The 22536-nt window shown below is 50.8% G+C and overlaps 1 protein-coding gene across 15 annotated transcripts in view; it reads right to left on the bottom strand.

Annotated features, from left to right (window-relative positions):
* DOCK3 (dedicator of cytokinesis 3) overlaps window positions 123–22536 on the bottom strand; it is a 504996-nt gene continuing 482582 nt past the window's right edge. For 4 of the 15 annotated variants that reach the window (XM_021068834.1, XM_021068835.1, XM_021068836.1 and 1 more), the window contains 11 exons: window positions 22214–22393; window positions 21558–21641; window positions 21319–21435; window positions 18539–18660; window positions 17163–17301; window positions 16501–16648; window positions 9739–9857; window positions 8507–8594; window positions 4547–4669; window positions 3923–4005; window positions 2588–3132 (listed from right to left, as the gene is read on the bottom strand). In XM_021068834.1, the coding sequence (XP_020924493.1) occupies window positions 2623–3132; window positions 3923–4005; window positions 4547–4669; window positions 8507–8594; window positions 9739–9857; window positions 16501–16648; window positions 17163–17301; window positions 18539–18660; window positions 21319–21435; window positions 21558–21641; window positions 22214–22393 (1713 nt within the window). In that variant the 3' untranslated portion in view covers window positions 2588–2622. Of the gene's footprint in view, window positions 3133–3922; window positions 4006–4546; window positions 4670–8506; window positions 8595–9738; window positions 9858–16500; window positions 16649–17162; window positions 17302–18538; window positions 18661–21318; window positions 21436–21557; window positions 21642–22213; window positions 22394–22536 lie in introns of all 15 variants that reach the window. The other 11 variants (XM_021068832.1, XM_021068845.1, XM_021068831.1 and 8 more) reach the window with 10 other exon arrangements.

Here is a 22536-nt window from a genome sequence, read left to right as displayed (position 1 = left end):
TGTTTCTGTGCTCAGGGCAGAAAAGAGATTTCTATGGGACTAAGTGGGGCTTGGAGCCCAGCGACAAGGGTTGGTGGGGGGCACTTGGGCTGCTCCCATTCAGTGAATTCAGTGGGTCAGTATCAGGTATTCATCTTTAATTCACATCACAGCAGTCAAGGGAGTAGGGGAAGGGGGGAAATCAAGTGGCAGATATTTACATCTAAAATTCACATTACTTGTTAGATTTAGAACATGCTACCACAATATATACAGTAAAATACCTTTTGGGACACTAGCACAAAAAAATTTTTTTTTCTTTTAACTTTGCTTTCTGGTACAGGTTAAGACCATTTTAAAGTCACTTCTTTTAAACATAAATACACAAAAGAAATGGTTAGAAGTTTTCTTATTTTAAATAAGCACAGAATGCCAGAGGTTAAAAACACATTTATAGGGCTGAATACCAATAGGACATCACACTCTATACATTTTTTGCTCAAATTCCTGTACAAATACACAGCATTCAAATAGATATTTACAAATAAGCTTGAAAGAATGAAAGTCAGTATTTCACGATCTTCAAAGGATTCTCATATCTGGCTTCCACTTCCCCTCAGACTGGCTGATTTGGAATATGTCCTTTCTATCCAATTAAGGAAAATAGGGAAAACACAAACCTGGATTTGGAATATATCCTTTCTATCCAATTAAGGAAAATAGACAGGGAAAACACAAACCTGGCTCAACCTACATAAGCCAAGGCCAAACAAAGCCACGCTCTGCTCTCTACCCTCCTATGCCACCAGGTGAAGAAGTGGCTGTTCCTATGTGATGACTGTCTTGTCCAGGGATTGAGGTTCAGAAGTGCCCTAAAATCTAGAGATGCCATCCTACCTAAGAAATTCACAGCTAATCCCAACTGTCACACTTTTGTGAACACTAGATGGTCCAGGCCTGCCAGACTAACCCACTCTGCCTGGAGTCTCCCTTAAAGTATAAGAAAGGATCTACACTGGTGATAGATATCTCCAGACATCCTGAAGGTAATGTGGTCCTCCCCCAGCCCCATCTTTCCTCCTTACTTGCTGGCAAGCTACATTTGTTTACATGTGAAAAACACCCTAACCATAGAGGTCAGATGGGCCAACAAAAGAGGAGCTAGGGGAGAACACACGTGCTCAACTAGGAGAAGGCAGGCTTGCGACCGTCAAAGTCATGAACTCAAGCAAATGAAAGAAATGTTTTGTAGACTTTTTGTTTTTTAAGTAACTTAGAAGCACCCTGGTAAAACACTATTACCACCCTACCCTATCCCCCTAAATAATAAACCAAGAGGAAAATCAGTGTTCTGACCTGAGTTTCCTATAAAGATACCACTGTCTTCTGCCCAAAAGACTGGAGAGGCTTAAGCAACTGCCTTCCTGCCCACCCTGACCCTGAGTGGCAGTCCCCATGGGCCTGGAACTGGGGTCCAGCACTTGGCCACTGGGAGAGAATAATTCAATCTGTGTGGCTCTCCTTCTAAAAGAAGAAGCTCCCTCCCACTCTTTTCACCCTGGAGCTTGCTGAACCTGACCAGGAGTCCTCAGGCCTTCCTTAGAAGCCTGGCTGGGCAGACAACCCCACTGCTTGGAGGTAGTGCTGAAAATCCCTGATGCAGGAGCTGGGTGACAGGCACTCTGGCCACTTCTGAAAACCCCGAGGATTTCTGGCTCCTGCTATACCTCAGCCTCATCCTTATGCCAGCTTGTCTCAACCCGTGGCTGCCCAGGCCCGGGGGAGAAAGGTAGCTATGGTAGTCCCTCTGTCTCCACGCTCCCATTCAAGCCCGAGAAGGCAGGAGATAACCACTGCGGATCCATTCACCAAGGGCACGGGGTGCTGCTGCAGGGCATGGGGTATATTCAGGAGGGGAGCAAATGGTCAGAAATAAAAACGATGGAGGGGAAAGTCCAAGGTAGAGTAGGAGGCAGGGCTGGCCAATGGAAGCCTGGCGGTATGCCCTGGGCATGCAGTTAGGCCAGGTCACATGACTGAGCCGGCAGGTTGGCCCAGACAGCCCCCCAGTCGCATACTCCTGGATGGAAGAGTGGGCAGGTGGGCAGGCATTTGTGCAAAATGGCTTGTAGCCCCTTTGTCCACCTGTGACGTAGTCCACGTGGTCCTTGCAATCCCTGAATATAATAGCCATGAGCTCTTCTGTCCACGCACCAAAAGAAGAGGTTGCTAGTGCAATTCCCATTCTTCTGTGCATCTCTACCCTGGAAGGAGGGCCTGGGCTCCTACCCCCGGGGCCCTGCAAAGCTGCAAAGCAATTCTGTCTGTGCACTATCTCCATATAGCTCCATGTGGTCTGGAACTGCAGGAGAAAGAAAGCATCTACTGCACAAAGGAAAAAGGGGAACCCATAGAAATGGAAATGTATAAAATGAAATAAAAAGAGAAGCCACAACCCTTCATGCTGCTGTGGCCTCTGCACATGGCAACACACGAGTTCACGGCAGTAGAACGTAGACTTGGGATGGTTCTCTCCTGAGTGCCAGGCCTCTCTGGCTCCCTGCAGGGGGACTTGCTTTTCAGACCTGGAGTGTTTGGACAAGCTGCTCATGGAGGGTGGTGTCCCAGTTGCCTCCCTGCACCTCACTGTTCCCCTCGGCCATGCTCCCAGGCCATTCGAGCCTGCTCTTCCTTGGTGCTCCCGGGAGGCAGTGAGGCCTTGCGGTGCAGGCCCCGAGGCCTCTCAGCCTCCTCACGCAGCAGCACCCCCTCGTCGTGCTCCACGGCCGGCAGGCGGGGGTGGTAGGGCTTGGGTGGCAGCGCAGGAGGGTCCATGGGGTCCTGAGGGATGACACATCCCGGTGCTGAGTGACTTCGGCATGGCTGAGCCTTGACGGAGTCCAGGACGGCGGACTCAGAGAGGCTGTAGTGGACAGGGAGGTAGGGCGGCTCAAGATCTTCGTCAGCATTCCAGGCCTGGCTTGGCATGGAGTCCATGGTGTCGGTACGAGGAGGAGCTTCCGAGGAGTGCCCAAAGTTACTCTCACTTAAGGAAGACACACCGCTGCTGGCACTGCCAGACAGCGTAGAGTTGCTGCCATCCAGGCCCGACTGGGGGCTTGTGGGGGAGGCTGGGATAGGGTGGAGAGGAGACTGCAAAAAAAAAAAGGTAGAAATGTTAGCATCCCTCTTTCCAGACAGGCTAACTGGCCCAGCATGTGAAGAGAAGACCAATTAAGTCTGCTTATTAATGAATTTTAAAGTAACCTTCATCAACAGCATGTTTCTTATTTCATCAGCAGCAGCCTCTGGCTCCTCCCTGCCCCCAGCAAGCCAATGGAGCTCCAGAATCACCTGCATTTCTGTGGGCCAACAAAGGCCCCAACTTGGCTGCTGGGCATTTGTGCTCCCTGAAGGCATGTCCCAGTGAGGCACTGACAGAAGGGCTGGGTCATCAGGCCAGCTCGGGAGGGTAGGAAGAACCCTAATGGGCCATGGACCAAATGAGTGCATTGTGCTGCTAAAAATCTGTAGCAGTCTTTTCCAATTTGCAGAAAAATTAATGGGCTTTTCATAAAGGTTTGGTACCTGATGCTTCTTGCTCTGACTGGACTCCAGTTTAAAGTGGTCTATGATCTACCACAGGAATGTTTCTTTAGCTTTTGAACTGTGGTGTGTTGCTGTCTTGTGGTGCCACAGAGAAGCCCTGGCTTCTTACTGCTCACTGGGCACATACTCCCCATACCGTGTGTTGCTGTCTCCAGGACCCTTTGACCCCCTGCCCCCATCACATCTGTTGCAGGACACACTGGTCATGTGCATCCCTAGTATGGCTCTGCCTGGCTAGGTTCTCTGGGACAGGAGCAGGGGAAGCAGACCTTAGGGGTGATTCCAGCAGTTGAGAGGACTCACCTCCCAGGCTGGTGGGGATGCGGTACGTTACCTTGCGCAGGGTCCGGGCTGGGAGGGCTGGGGGTGTGTCACCCAGGGGGTGGTGGAAGGCGTCAAAGTGTAGGGAGTAATGACCTGCAAGGGAACAGAACCAGAGCCTCAGCTGGGGCCCCTCCTGGGTTGCATGTCAGCATATCTTGCCAGGCCAACTGGACAGATGTGAGTCTCCTGCGACCCCTCAGCATTGAAGGCCACAGGACAACCTCTCTTTTCACCAAAGTTCTCCAAAACACAGGCTGTTGAAATCAAGGCACCCACGCCACACAGGAGGTCAAGAAGGTCGAGTGCATCAGAACCTGTGGAACAACAAGCTGCAGATGGTGGCAGGTCTCTGCCTGCTGCTAGGCGATGGCAGGCTGGTGACTTCCAGCCTGCTGGTGGGCTTGGCATAGTTCCATTGTCTTCAGCCTCCTTGGTTGGAAAGGCCTTACTGAGCTCACCTGCTCCACTTGGAAACCTCACTGACCCCAAAGCCCAGTGGGATCTTTCTACAGGTGGGATGTTTTTTCCTTGCCAAAATCAGCCCATCTTCTCAGCCTTGAGGGCTGCTGCCCTTGCCCCTGAACAGAATTTGAGACCAAGGACTATCTGGGGGACCCGCTGGAGGTCTTCTTACCATGCAGCAGGCTTCGGGGAGGCACTGGGGGGGCCAGGATGCACCCCGTGTGGGCAGACAGGAAGGGCTGGGCCTCTCGGGCTCCGCTATCCAGGCTCCAGCTGCTGGGGGCTGCTGGCACCGCTGAAGGGTGAAAACAGATGGCATGCAGGGAGGTTACTTCTTGAGCCACCCTCTGGGAGAAGCCCATCCTACAGCCTATGGCTTCTCCAGGTGAGGAATGCTCAGGTGCTCAGATGTGTGGGAGTGGCGCGCCAGCTCCTGGGACAAAAAACACTGGCCAAGCAAGACACTGTGGCCCACTGGCCAGGGACAGAAACCACTGGAGAGGATGGCAACAGAGTGAACTGATGTCTGAAGAGTTCTCAGGATGAGGAAACCTGAGAAAGAACGTCAAGCAAGGAGAATGTCTTCAGCCTCCAGGACTTGCCAGGAGGGGAAGAGGGAAGTCAAACAGGCCAATGAGACTGAGAGGGGAGAGGGGAAGAGAGAAGGAGGGAGGGGAGAGAGAGAGAGACACAGGGAGGGAGAGAGGGAGACTGAGGCACCATGGAGCTTCTTACCAAAGTCAAGAGTCAGGGCTCTCCCTCAGCCCTGGCCCAATGGGAAAAGCTGGGAGCAGGATAGGTGGGCAGCAGAGACTGCCTCCTTCCACAGCTGGTGCATGGCAGGGAGTGGACAGAAATCTCCCCTAAATTGGCTCCACAAAGGGCCACCGGTAAAGTACAAGCTTTGCCCATCTCTGTTGCTTCTGTGCCCATTGGCTAGGTTTGGGATGGGTTTTCTAGGCAAGGACCAGAATTCACTGTGCTTGCTGGAGGGAAAGAGTCATGGCCCAGGTCCAGCTGGACCTAATGTTTCAGAGAGGAGCGAGGCCTTGTGGAGGCCATGGGTGCCCTCGCACATGTAGAGAGGCCCAGTTCCTGGCACCCACATGCTATGAATGTGGGGTAAGGTGGGCCCTGGACAAAGGGAAACATAGGGTGTCCGTCCACCTATGGTAAGAAGGGGGTCCGGTGCCAGAATACTGGTCTCTCAGCAGCGACAGCTAGGGTAAGTGACTTTGTAGGAGGGGAGAGGAGAGGAGGAATGGCTAGACTTTGGGGTCCGAGTGCCACTCTGTAGGAGCATCAGGGAGCGTGTGTATGCTGTTGGTTGATTCCTCCTCAAGAACAAATACCACCGATAAGAAGTAATGCCCTTCCTCTGGCCAAGCCAGGCAGGTACAATTTCCTTTTTGGGTTCTCAGCATCAAGAGAGAAATGCCCTACCCATTGGCTTGGCTCTGATCAGAGCTAAAGAGAGCCTGAGGAGGGTGGGGTTCAGGTTCTTCCCCCTCCAGGAACTGAGTGGGCAATGCAGGGCCTAATGGGACCTGAGAGGCTCTGAAAGGGAAGGAGCTGGAGCGTAGCCTTTGAGGAGGATGTGGCCAGGAAGGGTTCGGACCCCCAAGGTCCAGGGATAACATGGTGATGTCCACCCTTGTCTTCCTCGCTGGGCAAGAAATGCCTTGGGCTTGTAGCAGAACACAGGGGAGAACTCGACCACCTCAACGATTTCAGTTCTGAGGAGGATGGCTCAGTCTCAGGGGATGGCTGATAGCTGGTGGTAGGAGGGAGGGCTTGATAGTTATTGGGCAGACAGGCACTTAGGCATGGACTGAAGGGAGGAAAGAATTCTGACTCTGGTGAGTACCAGGTAGGTTCCACCAGAAGGCCTCCTCAGAGGCCTGAGCCACTCTAAGAACAGGATAGGCCTTTATATCATGTAGGCTCTCCCTATGATGCAGCATGAGCTTCCTGGTCCTCAGCACTGAGGCTCCGTCTTCCCAAAGAGAAAAAATTCCATCTCCATAAAAAGCTCCCAAATCCCAGGGAATAAGAAGCTTGAAGCTTCCCCAAAGGGGTTCTGACAAGATCTCACATGCACATCTAGGCCTTGGAAGAACTATAGGGCTACAAATGTTTACTCATAAGGGCCCAAAAGAACTTGTGGGCAGGAACACTATGGGGGAAGGAAGCTGGCAAGGCTGAAATCGCTTACAAAGGGTGCCTGCCTGAGTCCCTCCATGTGAACCAGAAACCATCAAGCTCACCCTGTGACCTGCGGTGGTGACCAGCAAGACCAGTGGACCTTTGCCATGCAGCACAAGGGCAGCAGGGCTGGTAGAAAACCCAAGATGCAGTGTCCTGTACTAGGAGAAGAGGGGGCAATCCCCACTGTGTCCTGGCCATTTTCTCTCTCTGCTACAGGCCACCGCTGACCTGAGGTCCTCAGTGTAGAGCCCACAGCCTTGAGGGCAGGCTTGCCTGGTCTGGGAGTCACTGCCCAGCAAAGAGAGATAGGAGTGAGCAGTGAGTCTTCGTGGGACTAATGACCCTGAAGAGTAATAAATGATGCACAGTTCCTGCCCTGGAGGATCCAGGTAGAGGCTTAGGGAGTTATTACTCGGGCCTATGTGTTCCCTCTAGGCGAATGTCTAGTTTGCTACCCACTAAGTGCTGGCTTTATGGCTTGAATATTCTTGCTTTGGGCTCAGCCTTTGTTCTGAGAGGAGACAACCCTCTTTCCTTCCCACACTTAGCGGATGGGCATATCCAGCTTCTTGCTGCAGCTTGTTCTGAGGCCTGAAGCTCTTCTGGGTCCAGTTGGTATAAGGTGCTGGTCTGGCCACCAGCACCCATTTGAGCTCTGAGCCCATCTGTGTCTTGGCTAGATCTGAGATGACTCCACAATTCAGAGAAAGAAAAGCCACTGTGGATTCCGGCCCTTGAGGCTAAAAGGGCACTCTGTTATGGGGCACAGGTGCAGGTGCAGATGGCGAGAAAGCTGCATGTTTTGGGGATGTGCAGCCCTGAGGCTAGGAAGGCATCTTCAGCCAGAATCTCCATGCCCTTTGTGCTTGAGCACCCAGTGCAGACGCCTACCAGATACCAAGGTCATGGACCCAGTGTCTGGTCTCCTTAAAGAGGACATAAAGGCACATCCTCCATGATGAGCAAGGGAGGAACAATGATAGTGGGGACAGCAGGCACACTTGGTGAGGAGGTGCAATGACAACATGACAACAGCTTTGAAAGGACATGTTCTGATGGGACAGCAGGTTGTATTGTTGGGGACTAAGTGTTCCCTAAACTCTAACAGATGGGGAGAGGCAAGGCGCTGATATGGGGTCACATTCTGTGTAGCAGGGAGACCTAGCATAGTCCCGGCACAGGAGAGTTACAGTTAACTCAGGTCTCCATGTCTGGGGCCTTGGACTGGGGTCACATGGGCCAAGCCTGGTTCTTCCATCAGTTTGCAGGAGCAGAACACAGGGTAAAACTCCACTCTCTAAACAGTCTCATTTTAAGGACTGCCCAGACTCACAGTATAGCTGATGGGCTTGCATGTAGAAAATGGACTCGCAGTAGCTGTGGGCAGGAGCGACTACAGGAGGACTTAGCTTTCTCAGGGTACCCAGGGCTTCCCTCGGACAGGACTGTCTCTGGGAAATTCACTTTGCCATGGCCTGTCCTTCCCATTATTCTTGGGGGCTTGCTTGGTCATAGGCCTGTTCTGAGCAACTAGGAAAGGTCCATGTGGGCCCAAGTTGAGAGGGACCAAAGGGGCCACAGGGCCTGCTGAATTATGGGGCTGGTTGGGAGTGGTTGCCCACCATTTGCACACAGCAGTCTGAGTTTCCATAAAGGTGGGCTCAGGGCAGGTGGTAGCTGGGGCTTCTCTGAGGGTGGGTCCTGGGGACAGAAAGATACAAACAAACAGGATCCAAACCTTAGCATCAAGCCAGACATGGGTTAAACAGTGAACACAGGAACTGGTCAGGACTCTGAACTGATAGACTGGCCTGGGTGTTAAGAGTGTGGCTCAGCCTTATCCAGCTGGTGCTCAGGGACAAGAGTCAGACACTCAGGATGGGGATAAACATGGGAGGAGGCCATCTGGGAGGGAGAATAATACCTTTTTCAGCCACTGACAGATTGGGATCACTGCAGGGTTTGCAGGCTCCGACCACTTGCTGGAACAGGGCCCGCTGGAAGTTTGGCAGCTGAGGGAAGGAGAAAAACATCAAAGAGTGAAAACGACCAGTTATACTTTGTGGGGGGCAGTGTGGTGGGCCACAGGAGCCAGGACATTCCAGGATCAGATGGGAAAATCAAAGCAGTGGTACAACTCACGCTTGAGATGTGTTGAGAACTTCAGGCCAGCTGGAAAGCTGTCCATGTTATCTGGCTCTGAGTCCTGCCATGTGCATCGTTTGAGTCCTGCCATGTGCATCCACCCTCCAGTGTCTGGCTGGGCTCCAGGCTGTCTTGCCATGGCCAAGAAAAAGGCCACAGGCACCTGAGGATATGTAACTGCATCCTTCTGTCCTACCCAGGAGACCCACTGATCGAAAGGATTTAGGGACCCCTTTCACCCCTGAGCACAGGAAGGTTTGGCCTCCCACTGAGAATAGGGGAAGGGGCAGTACTCAGGCCTGAAGTCACAGACGGGAGCCACTGTTGTGATGGGCAGCTGCCAAGTTGACCTGCTCCTTCCACCTGGCAGGGCTGACCAGGCCCAGGGAGGTACTGCTGAGAACGTCCTGGCACTCTGGGACTAGTAACAATTGTTTGGAGGTAGCTTTCATGGACTCTGCTAAAAAGGCAGGGCAAAGTGGACAGGGGAAGGGGTTAATCCCTGCAGCTTCCTGTTCAAGGGCCCCATACAGGATATTTGGAGAGCTGTGTAAATGGCGTGGGGAGCAGTCCCAGTGGGTAGATGGGGGCTTCAGGTGGATGGATGGATGAAAGAGGCAGAGTCTGCCCCAATGAGGATGTCCCTCACACATACAGGAAAGCTATTTTCCAGGTCCACATCCACAACTGCCTTTTGGAGACAGGAAAGAACCAATGTGCTCAGACTGTTTACAGATGAGGAGTCCAGGAGGCTTATCCAGAAGGACAAACAGCCACACAAACAATGGTCGTTCTAACCCGGCCACCACTCTACCCAAGGCTTGTACTCCTTCTGGACTCTGGTCCTCAGATTCACTGCAGTTCTCATTAGGGAGCCCAGCAGCCTCCTGAGGGTCTCATGGCAGAATGAGGGAGGCATGAAGGAAATGTAGAGAGCCTAGCAAGTGCAATGATGGAAGCCCAGACCAACACACTTGCAGCAGAGAACAGTCAGTGGGCTGGGTCTATTACCTGTCCATTCTCCAGGATGGCTGCTGGATACATGGCACTGCTTGGGCGATCCCGGTGTGTGGGCAGCAGCAACATCATTTCCCGAGCATGGCGGTACTTATCTGGCAGAGAGGGAGAGCCTGTAACCAAGTGAGAACAATCACGCACAGATGACAAGCCACAGATGGAGGGTCCAGAGGGCAAGCATCCTTACGGCTAGGGAACCAGGATAGATGCCCCCTTGCAGTTGGGGTGAGGATGAGCTCAGCAAGCACAGGAGGAATGAAGCAGAGCCTGGTGCTTAGATGGTGGTGGGGGCTGCGCCTGGCATCCCAGCCAAGGCAGACCTACTACAGACGAGGTCGCAGACCCACTGACAGCTCCCTCACCATGCTCAGAGGCGAGGAGAGTTGGGGTTTGGAGCTGGGGCCCTAGGGGCCCTCTGCATCCAGCACTCTTGGGATATGGGTGTGGCCTGGATGCTGGACTCTCTCAGGAGGCCCAGGCAGGGGCCTAGGCCAGCTTGCAATGGAGCCATTACACAGAAACAAGACACACTCAGATAACAGCAGCACAGTTCTTACTTGACACTCTGTGTCTCCCCACACTTACCTTCTCCAGACACCATGGGCCCTATTCCCAGCTGGCCCCTACTGCCTTTTCCCAGATTCCAGCCCTCAGTGCCTGGCCTCTGCCTTTGGGCTGTCCGGCTGCAGACCCAGCCAGCTTGGCTGGGGGCCCAAGACCCTGCACAGAGGGGGCTCTCCAGGGCTTTTCACTCTAAGACTTGCCCATCGTGAACTTGGAGGTCATGGAGCTGGTCTGGGAGTTGTGGAGCTTTAACCCAGGCTCTTTAGTTGACTTGCTCTACGTTCTTCTCTTGTGAGGCCTCTGTGGTGACCTCCTCTGGTCTGAGGGGGCTGTTATAGAGGCCAGACCATGCCAGATGTGGTGTGGCTCAGTGCCCATCAATGCAGGTCATAGCTGCAGACCCAGGAACCTGTTAACCAATGGACCTCAAGGGGGCTTTCCACACAAGTACTGAGAATAAACTTGTAGGCCTTCCTTGGGAATATATAATTTAGAAGGCCCTCCAAATGGGCATCATTCATTGTGACAGATACCAGCTTGTTCATGACAAACTAGTGGGGTCTTCTGGACTCCTCATGGGAGGGTCACCCTGATGCCCCCTACTTGTCCACTGGCAACCTGGAAGCCTCTGGCTGGTTCAGGTGGTTGAAACCCCTCTCTGTGGTGTTCTCTTAGTGATGTTGGGGAGCTGAGACTAGGTCATGGGCTCCATCTGAGAGGTGAACCTGCAGCTCTTGAGGCTCTGTGTCCATATAACCAGGGTCTCTGAGCACTCCTGGGAGTGTGCTGTCCAGGTACTGTCAGGGTACAACTAAAAAAAGGTCTTTTGCAGCCAGCTTGCCTCAGGAGTTCTTGAGAAATTCCTCTTGTATCCATTTTAGTCCAAAAATATGAGGCTTAAATATGCTGAAGAAGGCACATGTTAAAAACTAGTAATGCAATTAATATTTAGGCAAACTTCTTCCACAGCTGGTCTGCTTGTAGAAACTCAGGGCTAGCCTTAAGACCTAGTGTAAAAACTGTCCTTCATTCACAGGGAATGAGTAGAGTGTGCTTTTTTGAGAAATCAGGCCTGAATTGCTACTATTTTGGGATATTTACTGATTTTAATATTTTACTTTAGAACGTGTGCTCTGAGGCAACCTCAAAAAGATGGCTTTGTACAGAAAAAAGGAAAAATGCTCCTAACACCACTGCTTTCTATAGTGCTTTCCCAGTGAGAAACTGAATGCTCCCTGAGTCTTGCTGGCCCCAGCTCTGGACAGGGTGACTCCCCACTGAGTGTGCACAGAGACACAGACCCCTTACACCAACTTAGTTACATCTAACTGCTATCTAATACACGTCCCGCACCAGGCATGCAGCTGGAACATGGTGTACTGCCTTGCTCAGCTTGGCCATGGTCCCTGACCTCATGGAGCTCACAGTCTGGCTCATGAGGCCAACCCCAGATCTGTGCACTCAAAATCCTGATAAACGTTGCAGGGGCTAGGATGGAAGGAGAGCAGCCTGTAGGCCCCAGAGGCTGTGCTGAGGATTTGTATCCATGTTATGGAGGCCCCTCTGGTGCCAAAATAAAAGGATACTCTGTGCTACCACTAGATTTTCTTTTTTCTTTTTTCTTTTGTCTTTGTTGTTGTTGTTGTTGTTGCTATTTCTTGGGCCGCTCCTGCGGCATATGGAGGTTCCCAAGCTAGGGGTCGAATCGGAGCTGTAGCCGCCGGCCTACGCCAGAGCCACAGCAACGCGGATCCGAGCCGCGTCTGCAACCTACACCACAGCTCACGGCGACGCCGGATCGTTAACCCACTGAGCAAGGGCAGGGACTGAACCCGCCACCTCATGGTTCCTAGTCGGATTCGTTAACACTGCGCCACAACAGGAACTCCTAGATTTTCTAATTGTACTATCTTACTTGCTTCCCACTGCTGTCTTCCCTGGGCAGGAAAGAATGGTGGCTACTCCTCAAGAAATCATTTAAACACCACAAGGGCTTTTGTATCACGAGACTTTTGAACTATTTGAGTTGTAGTCCGGTAAACCCCATGGAGGCTAAGTCCCAGCATAACTGAGTTGTTCAAAGAGGATCAATCAAAACCTCCATGTTTCCTAGTCCAACTCAGCCTTTTGACCACCAGGGGGCGCTGCTGACTAAACGAGAGTTTAGGCTGTGCTTTGCAGGCCTCTAATGTTGGTTTCCAAAGCAAGAACCACAGCAGTGTCAATGGGTACAGCAAGGAAGGCTATTGGTGTCATGACCACTCTTAGGAGTGGGGAAGTGACTCCAATGCTGAGGACTCTCCAGAATGCTTTCTCCATGAAAGCCTTCCCCTTCCCTATAACATCAGGCATAAACCTCAGAGTGGGCCATTCTGGTCCTTCTGTGCATAGGCCATCTACCACTGCTTCTACCACATTTACCTAAAAATATGTCTTCTTCTATGACACTAGGTCACAGTCTTTATCACCTCTCACATGTAGGACTGACCCATGTTAGGCCCAAGGTTTTCTCCAGATAGGCCTGCGCATGGATTGTATGGGTGCTGTAACCTACAAGTGACTTCCTGCTCTTTCTTTATATATATATAAACTAGGTTCCCAGGAGGACGGAGACAGAGCCTCCACCCCCCAAATGTGACTGATCACCTTGGAGATCTGCTGTGGACATGGGTATAGCCTAGCACAAGATCTACAACCTTTCCTGGATTGTGGAGGCTCAAGATGGACGGCAAGAAACGATGGCCTGCAGAAAACAACTGCCTGCATAGATTAACCACCTACAAGGATTAACTGCCCTCTGTCATAGGACTCCACCCCCTACTCCTCCCTTGACCTTCCCTTCTTCCTTCTTCATCGGTCCTGCCATGAACTCCAGCCACAGATTCCTGCCACAGATCCTTTATAAGCCTAGCACCTCCTCATAGTCAGAGCTGGGGACATCTTGTGCTCACCCCGGCCCCCTCCGAGGCCTCAACAAATCTCTCTTGCTTTACCAACTTGGCCTTGTGTGTTCCTCCCTCGGCAAACCTAACAATATATATTCTTTTTCTCCTGCTCTTTCTTAATAGCCTCTGCCCTTATTGCCATTCCCTGCTTTGGGACCAGTTTTATTTAACCATTTTGTTTACTTCTGTACTTAGAGGAAGGGGACTTCTATCAGCCTTTCACTAAATGACATTCTGGAGTTTGGCTATTATGATAGCTTATCTCCAGAGATAGCAACCATCAGTGCTTTCCTTCCCACCACACGTCACTTCTCACATCATGAGGTGGAGGCTTATTTCCCACTCTGGTATCTGGGTTGGGGTTAGTGACTCGATTAATCACCAGAATGTGGCAAAAGGGATATTCTGGAACTTCCAAGGCTGGGTAATAAGAAGTCTTGTAGCTTGTGCCTGGTGTCTTGGAACGCTTGCTCTGGGGAAAATCAGCTGCATGTTGTGAGAGCCTCAAAGTATAGAGAGAGGTCATATGTAGGGACTCAGGTTGACAGCCCCAGCTGAGCTCCTGGCTGAGGGGCACTATCAACTGCCAGCCGTGTTTGGGTGAGCAATCTTTTGGATGTCCAACCTAGTTGAGTTTTTAGATGATGACAGCTCCTGGTGACATCTGACTTCAAGCTCATGAGATACTGCAAGTGAAAATTGCTCAGTGAGCTCTGTTAACCTACAGAACCAGGTAAGATGATAATAAATTGTTGTTTTAAGCCACTAAATTTTGGTGGCTGGGTTATTATGCAGCAATTGATAACCAAGCCATGTGAAAAAATGAGGGATTACTTCCAAACAAGGAGAACATAATTTCTCTCTATTCAACTGTGATAATGCAAGAGCCAGTCAGACTTCACTGAGTACTTATAAAAGCTTGATGAGTGAATAGATCAGTGAGTGGTTAGCTGGAAGGACAAAGGTGGTACCAGCCAGCCTGTGAGGTTCCCGATGGTGTCTTTGCTCTCTCCAGTGCACTGAGTACTAGGTATAGCCTAGAGGAAGTGTCTGAGCAATATCAAAGTGGAAGTGAGTTAAAATGTCTGTCCTTTGCGGCCTCTGTTTTTAATCAACAATCATGGTTCAGAGATCTGACTTCAGCAGGAATACCCAGATAAAGACTTAGATATGGCTGAGTATCTTAAGAGAGTGTTCACATTAGGGAAAAAGAACCACATAAGAGATGAGATTACAAAATCTGTTTCTGCAACTCTATTCAGGAGCATTTAACTTAAGACACTGCAAATGCTCACCTCCAATATAGCATTCATGGCTGCCTTCTCAGGGTTTCCTTCCTTTTTATTCCCGAAGCCATCTTTCAATGTGCCTTCTTTATAACACAAATCAATGTTCCTTCTCTGTTTGCAGCCCTCAGACATCAACAAATCTTCAAAATGTACCCATCAGTTGGTTCATTTTTCTTCTCTAACACTAGACACTCCTGCTTCCAAATGCTGGATCCCCTTTTCTGAGTGCCTTAGTCCATGTTAGGAAGGCAGTCACGGAAGTGTAATAGGCATCAGACTCAGGGCTGGTGAGTGTAAAGACTTGTACTCCACATTCAACTTGGCCACAGACTGGCTGGATGGCCTTAAGTCCCTTTCACTTAACCTGTTTCCTCCACAGGAAAGGAGGGGTTGGGCTGGATGCTTCAAGTGGAAGTCTATAACTGTGCCTTATCCCCCTTCTGTTGTCTGCTGAGGTTTTTCCCAGTTGGCCACTGCATCTCTCTCTCTACCACTCCTACTGTGGGGGTCTTTCAGGTCTGTGTGCTTTGTTTCTTTTTTCTTTTCTTTTCTTTTCTTTTTTTTTTTGCTATTTCTTTGGGCCGCTCCCATGGCATATGGAGGTTCCCAGGCTCGGGGTCGAATCAGAGCTGTAGCCCCCAGCCTACGCCAGAGCCACAGCAACGTGGGATCCGAGCCGCGTCTGCAACCTACACCACAGCTCATGGCAACACTGGATCGTTAACCCACTGAGCAAGGGCAGGGACCGAACCCGCAACCTCATGGTTCCTAGTTGGATTTGTTAACCACTGCGCCACAGCGGGAACTCCATGTATCTTTTTTCTTTTTATGGCCACACTTGTGGCATATGGAAGTTCCTGGCCTAGGGTCGAACTGGAGCTCTAACTGCCGGCCTATACCACAGCCGCAACAATACTGGATCCCACCACATCTGTGACCTATGATGCAGCTTGCAGCAATGCCAGATCCTTAAGCTACTGAGCAAGGCCAGGAATTGAACCCGAATCCTCAGGGACACTATGTTGGGTTCTTAACCTGCTGAGCCACAATGGGAACTCCAGGTTTTCATGCTTTGGAGAAAGAGATTTTTCCCCTTAGTCACCCTCCATGTCATACATTTGTGCTATTTCTCTTTATCTTCATAATAATGGGAAGAACAAAGAGAATCCATCCCTCTGAAGCCTGCAAGCAACAGCCAGTGACTAGCTGGTAAACTCACCACCCTTTTCTGCTACTATCCTGCACAGCCAAGCCTGGGAGGCACTAGATCTTTGCCACCATAGCTAATTTCCACTCCACTGCAAATGTTTTTTATCTAAAAGGACAGAGAATCAAATTACACTGCAGGAACTAGAATCAGAATGTGAATAAGATGCTGGCTCTCAGAGAACAATATTTATCTAACTGAATAAGAAATCAAGCAATAATTGGCAAAGTAAATAGCTTTTTACAGAGCCATCTCTCCTGATTAAGCCTTTCCCAACTGAACAAGGTTTTTTTTTTTTTTTTCGGTTGTTGTTCTTTTAGAATAATATCTTCCAGGGTTAATTTTAGTCTTCAAATTTAATTTTCATACTTTTGCATCATGTTTGGTTACTCAAGACAAAACTCACTTGTGCTTTAATTTTGAGCTTTATTCTTACAATACTTCAATGGAGAAAAACCTGAGCTTTCTACTAGGCTGTGTGTCCTCTTACTGAAGTGGAGATGCAATGGCTAGCTACCTCAGTGGCAGCATAAGTGCAATCACTGCTCAGAGCAGGATGTGAAGTCAGCCAGAGGGAAAAAGATGTAGAGGGAGGAACCCTCGAGTCCTTAGTGCTGAAAGTACAGGTGATCATTCTCTAAGTCACAGGGCCACTCACTTTCAAAGATATAACCACAGGTGAGAGGAGGACAAGCAGGGCTCATGAGGCCCTCTCCTCTCCCTTCTGCAAGCAGCGCCCTGCCGTCCTTACCTCGGGCACTGGAAGGGGCAGAGGTAATCATCTGGGATGGTGCTGAGTGAGTGGAACTCAGGCTGGAGGAAGAAGGGCTTGCCTGGGACGAGGACAGAACAGAGACGTTGGTGACTGAGCCCTGGTACCTGGGGTTGGGATACGCGAGCTGCAAAGGGAGAAAAATCAGCAGGATAGAGGTCTGAATGGCCAGGACTGTAGGACTGGCCCAGAGTTGGCTTCTTCATGCTGTGAAGTGCCCAGACCCAGTATCTGATGCTGTACCCTGGCCCTGATGGAGGCCAGGCTGATGGCCAGCACTAAGGATCACCCATACCCCCCAAGGAGCAGGGCTGCTAGGTAGGTTCTAGTGATGGTGCCCATGAAGGAAGCAGGACTCAGCCATCAGGAATGCCAAGCAGGAGCGCAACTTGGCAGAGGAGCTTTCCCACGGGATCTCTAAGAACAGAGGACTTAAGCTTAGATTTCCTGGAAATAAGGCCTGGAAAGTGCAACATAGGATGGCTGGAGGGAAGGGAAGGCAGTTTTGCCAGCTCTTGGTATTCTGAATTCAGGATCTAGAGAGCTAGGTAGGGGTGCCAGCCCTCAGATGAGATCAGCCAGCAGAGAGGTGAGTCCTCCAGGTCCAGTGCCTGGCCCATTCGCTTGGACAGCTCTGGTACCTGCATGTGGTGGTATAGGTCCTCAGGAGCCTCGCCCATGGAACTGTCACCCAGCATCACCACATTTCCCGCTTCACTAGATGCGTGCGAGGAGAGAGAGGATGATGAATGGCGACCGGTACCCATCAAATTCATGGGGCTGCAAACAAGAGTGGGATATGGGAAGGAGTCAGTTTCTGGAGTGGAGAAACCTTGCTAGGTGGTGGGGGGGAGAGTCGTCATGGGGTAGGGGGTGAAACAGTCATCCCTGGGCCTCAGCCATCACTGGTTTTGAAAGTTCAATAGCCAATGCTCATACCCATCTGAGACCTGGGGCAGTTCTGAACCCTCACCCTGCTGCTCAGGGGCCCCTGGTCTGGGAGGGCCAACAACAGCCTGGCACAGACTCTATCTAGAGTTAAATGGTTTAAGGCTTCTCACTCTGATGACATCAGAAGTTTTTCAGGAGGAATGAAAGAGACAGGCTGAATCAGGTCAAGGATCCCTGGTCCCCCTTGCTATGGGTTATTAATCTGAGCCAGTGTCCACCTCCTGCTAGGATCTGCATCCAGGTCAGGGTGTCCTCCTGGTTTGGGGGAGCTATCAAAACAGCTGACTCTGAGCCCTCTGTTAGCCTCCTTCCATTCCTGAGGCCCCAGGCTTGCCAACAGTTCTCTTCTTTCAATTCTAGGCAGCCCCCCATTCATTTGTCCTTCTCCTTTGTTGAGTGCACACTCTGTGCTGACTTGCTATTCATTCTGGAAAATAAACTCAAGTGAGGGCTACTCCCCTAGCCTGGCCTTCCTGCCCTTGAGTCTCAGAGGCTCCCCATGGAAGCCCTGGCCATCAGGACTCGAGTGCAGAGCAGGCATACCGTGACGTCCACATCACCATGCTCTTCTCTTCCTTAAAAATCAACTGGTGATCCTCATTCCCCTTGGGATCAAGTCCAAAGGCCTGAATGAGCAGAGCCCATCCAGAGCTGGTCCTGGCCCCTCCCATGCCCTGGGATCCTGCACTCCAGTCACTTGGCTCTACCTGTAGTGCCCATCAGACTGGCTTGTTCGTATCTTGAGGCATCTGTACATGTTAGTCACTCTGCCTGGATCTTGCTCTGTCACCTTCCTAACCCCAATTCTCTTCTGCCTAGCAAACTGCTACTCATCCTTCAAGACTTACCCCAAATGCCCCCTGCTCCATGCTCCCACTATACCATGTATCCTCTGTTACCCAGGATGACTGGAGGCAGAGTGTGGATCCTATGGCAGGAGTTGTATGTTTGCTGTGCACATGGGTAAGAGGGTATGTGAGTATACATAAGCACTATTTTGGACTTCCTTGCTTTGATCCTTGACTTACCTCTGTGGAGGGGACCCCCCTCAGCCCTAAGGCCATACCTGTGCCGGTGGGTCATCTTGATGTTCTCAGGGCTCATGGGGCTATGGGATGCTAGGACATTTCCCCGTGGGGTGCTGGTGCCTGAACATGCAGGGCTTAGCTTGTCCAAACCTGGAAACTCCTGTTGAGAAATGAATGCCACTTTATCAGAGTAAAGAATAAACAAGCAATGAAGGGTTGAGAGGGAAGAGCAGGCTGATGGTAGGAGTGTAAAAGGAAAAAAAAAAAGAATCAGATACTGTTGGCTGTACCTAAACTACTGGCTTCTTTGGCGCAGTGACCCTTTCACGACTAAAGCACCCACCTAATCACACTGCAGCCTAGACCAGAGGCTGTGAGGCCTAGGTTGACCCACTAAGACAACGTATCTGGAGTAGGCTGAGCCTGGTCTGAGCTCATAAGAGTATGTTAACAGGCTTTCTCACTATAGAAAAAGTAGAACAAGAGCTGGAAAACAGGAGAAGAAGAGCTGATTATCAGCTAGCAGTCAGTGTGCACCTCTTACATAAGGAGTGGAGTTGGGTTTTACTGAATTGCTAAATGGCCCAGCTCTTAAGTGACCTGGGTTGTCTGTGACACAGTCTGTGGAGAGACAAGACATAAAATACTGATGCAAGAAATTGAAAAACAGCACAGTTCTATTTTAGCATAATTAAATTAAGTATGCAGACATCTTGGTAGAAACTCTGGATGCCAAGTTCTCCTGGGTGATGGCACAATGGTTTGTGTCCCTATTTGTGACTCTGAGGAAACAAAGCACAAGTATCCAGGTTTCTTAAAGTCTCTGGGCCCTAAGCCCACTGGGGATGTTTCTGAGCTTGGCCTGAAGAAGCAGGAGGTTTTCCACCCCCTTTTCCAAAGCATGCAGAAGGCTGAAACGTGCTTCTGCAGCTGGAGAGAACACCTCCATGTGTACCCTGGAGACTATGACGTATGTGGGCGAGCATTTTGTGCTTTTTTCCTGCAGTGACCTGAAAGTCTGCAGGGTAGAGAGCTCCCCATCCCCTACAATGGCCAGGCTCTCGCTGGTCACCTGCTGTGCCCAGGAAGTTTGTGCATGGAGAAACCAGCCAAGCTGGCAGGAGACACAGTGGAGTGAGAGGTAATGGAATGCTCATCAGATTCAGGTGCAAGTTTATTTATTTTTTTTGATCTTTTTAGGGCCACACCCTCGGCATATGGAGGTTCCCAGACTAGGGGTCGAATCAGAACTATATCCGCTTGCCTATACCACAGCCACAGCAACACGGGATCCGAGCCGTGTCTGCGACCTACACCACAGCTAAGGACCAGGGATCAAAACTGCATCCTCATGAATACTAGTCAGATTGGTTTCCCCTGAGCCATGTCAGGAACTCCCCCAGATGCAAGTTTTTAGTAAATGGACAGCCTAATTTTAAGGGGGAAAATATAAAAAACTACCTATGCATATTTCACTTTGAATTATTATGGGGGAATTATTACAGCAAGGAGAAACTTTAGGCTTTATGGGCTTTCCTTTGGAAAAATGTGCCTACTTCTCAAACTACAGACAATCTTCTTTTTATCTTTTTACACTTCATGTTGTCAATACCTGTGCAAAAACAGGCTGAGACCTGCACTGGCTGGGGCCTGGAGGGACTGAGATCATCAGAATACCCAGCATCTAAGAACAAGGTAAGTCAACCTAAACAGGTCAGGCCAACTGAGTCTGAGTGGTCCAGCCTCCCCAGGGCCTCTGTGGCCAGTGGTCATCCCTGAAGGGGCCTCCTTATCCATGATGGCCTTGCCCAACATCAAACTCAGCTCTACTTCCCTTGCCGCCCTGTCACTTCTACCTAGTAGGCCTGGGTAATGGGAAGAGGGTGGCAGGTAATTGAGCCCACACCCCTTGAGATCTAGCAGCCAGCCTATTTTTAGCAAGTAGGTGTCTCTAGAAAACAGGTGGAGTTAGCCCTCCAAGTGAAATGTGATAAGGTTGAAAATGGGGTAAGTGTGTGTAAATAGGGGCTTAGGACCACCCGAACTCTACTCTCAGCCAGTCAGCATTCCCTGTAAGACCTCTGGAGAGAAACTAGTCCTTGAATATGGTCCTTGCTTCTGCTTGTGAGCAGCAGTCCTTGGGTCAAACTCTGCCATGGAGATCTAGGAGTCAGGTCAGAGTCAGGGAGACGTTCTGCGGCCTCGGCCAGCCCCAGAAGCTGCCTGACCCCTCTAAGAGAAGCCAATACAAAAGTACTGCCCACCCTTGGCTTTCTCAGATGTGAGCCTGGATCACCAGACATGATGGAAGACAAGGGAGGGAGAGAAGGCAGGGAGTTAGAGGGGAAGGGTAAAGAGACGGAGAGAGAGAGAGAAAGAGAGAGGAGAGGGAAGGAAGACTGGGAGGGAGTGAGCAGGAGGAGGGAGATGGGGAGAGAAGGCTGGCTCAGGCTGTGCCTTACCTCTGCATGTTATTGGGATGAAAACTGTCTCCAAAGAGATGCCTGCATGTGGGCCATATACCTTAGCTCTTTTCCTCCTCACATGAAAACCTTTCTTTACCAGCACAGTGCATTGAAAAAAATATTTTCTGTCCTTGAATCTGACTCCTCCTTAGGAAGGGAGTGAATAAGGGGACCCTGGGCATCCTTCTCCTTGGATAGAGCACCTGCCCCTGCCCCTTGCTCCTCTGTAGTGGGAACAGCTTTTCCTTCACACTCACCTCCCCACTTTACACCCCCTTTTTTGCTTGCTGCTAGGTCTGGAGGAAGTAACGCCAGGTTATACTGCAGCAGGGACAGGACAGGGATCAGCTTACATGATAGAGACTGGCCCGCATCATCTGGAACTGATCAATCAGCTTCTTATGCAGAGGGCGCATTTCTGGGTGCACGAACTTCTCATGAACTGCCAGCCCGACTCCAAGGACATGGACCTATTAGGGTGACAGACAAGGCCACTCTATTTGCCAGGGAACCGGCTTTGGCAACTGCAGCCATCCTGTAGTTCCTCACCTTTCCCTCCTCGACACTGGCCTCCAACCTCTGCAAGACATACCTGCTCTTGCATGAGCTGTTTGAGCTGGGTGATCTTCTCAGCATCTGCTGGGTGCTTGGTGATGTAATCTTTATCAAAGAAGGCCTGTGAAAGGAAAGGCCAAGTCAGGGGCTTCTTCTGACTCTTCTACTTAGAGTCTGAAGGTGCCACTGGGCTGCCTCCTTACAGGTAAACATAACAATGTACCTCTAGCTCAGCCTGCTTGGACCTCCCTGCCATCACACATGTGTTTTTTGTGACTAAGAAGGACTGAAGGTGGTCAAGTCATCTAAACCTGAATGCTGGTCCCAGTCCCTCATGGAGCCAGGATGGTCTAGGGAGGGCAGACAGGGCCAGTGGCCAGGGTGAGGGGGCTACTCTCTTAGGCCACAACTCACTTCTTGTGAAGACCTGGGCTCTAAGGCTCCTCTTGGAGGGCCCTTAACATCTGTTCATAATCAGATGGATTACTGATCTGTCAGAGTTCAGAGAAAAGAAAGGAAGAAAAGGCCTCACCAGAGAGCTGGGCCATGGAAACAGGGAGTGGTGGGTAACTTAAAACCTCATTGCAGGACCATCCTCATTCAGCTGAAGCACAGCCAGGAGAGGGCTTGTTGGGAAGGCTGCCCTCAGAGGCTGGAGTCCCAGACAGAGCATGCTCTAGGGCCCCAGCTCACCTCCTGGTAGCGTGCAATGCCTCCATTGACAGCTGCGTCAATGACGCCATTCAGGCACATGCTGAGAAGGTTGATGTTGCCATGGACTTGCTTGTGTTGATACTGGCTGATCAGGGCCCGCAGCTCCTGGTTCTTATTCTCAACCACTTGGATGGCATTCTCCAGAGGGCTCACCTCCACCTGGGGGCACACAGCACATGGTGTCATCCCAGGCACATGACAATTCCCCCTCGTCACAGTCGTGAAAGTGGGGATCAATGACCTGAGATGCTGATTTCCTGCCCTGTTCCTCTGGACTTGAGACTCCCTGAGCCCTTTCTAAT

Source organism: Sus scrofa, chromosome 13 (genome assembly GCF_000003025.6).
Source record: "Sus scrofa isolate TJ Tabasco breed Duroc chromosome 13, Sscrofa11.1, whole genome shotgun sequence".
NCBI lineage: Eukaryota > Metazoa > Chordata > Mammalia > Artiodactyla > Suidae > Sus > Sus scrofa.
This window is presented reverse-complemented; position numbering and strand designations above follow the sequence as displayed.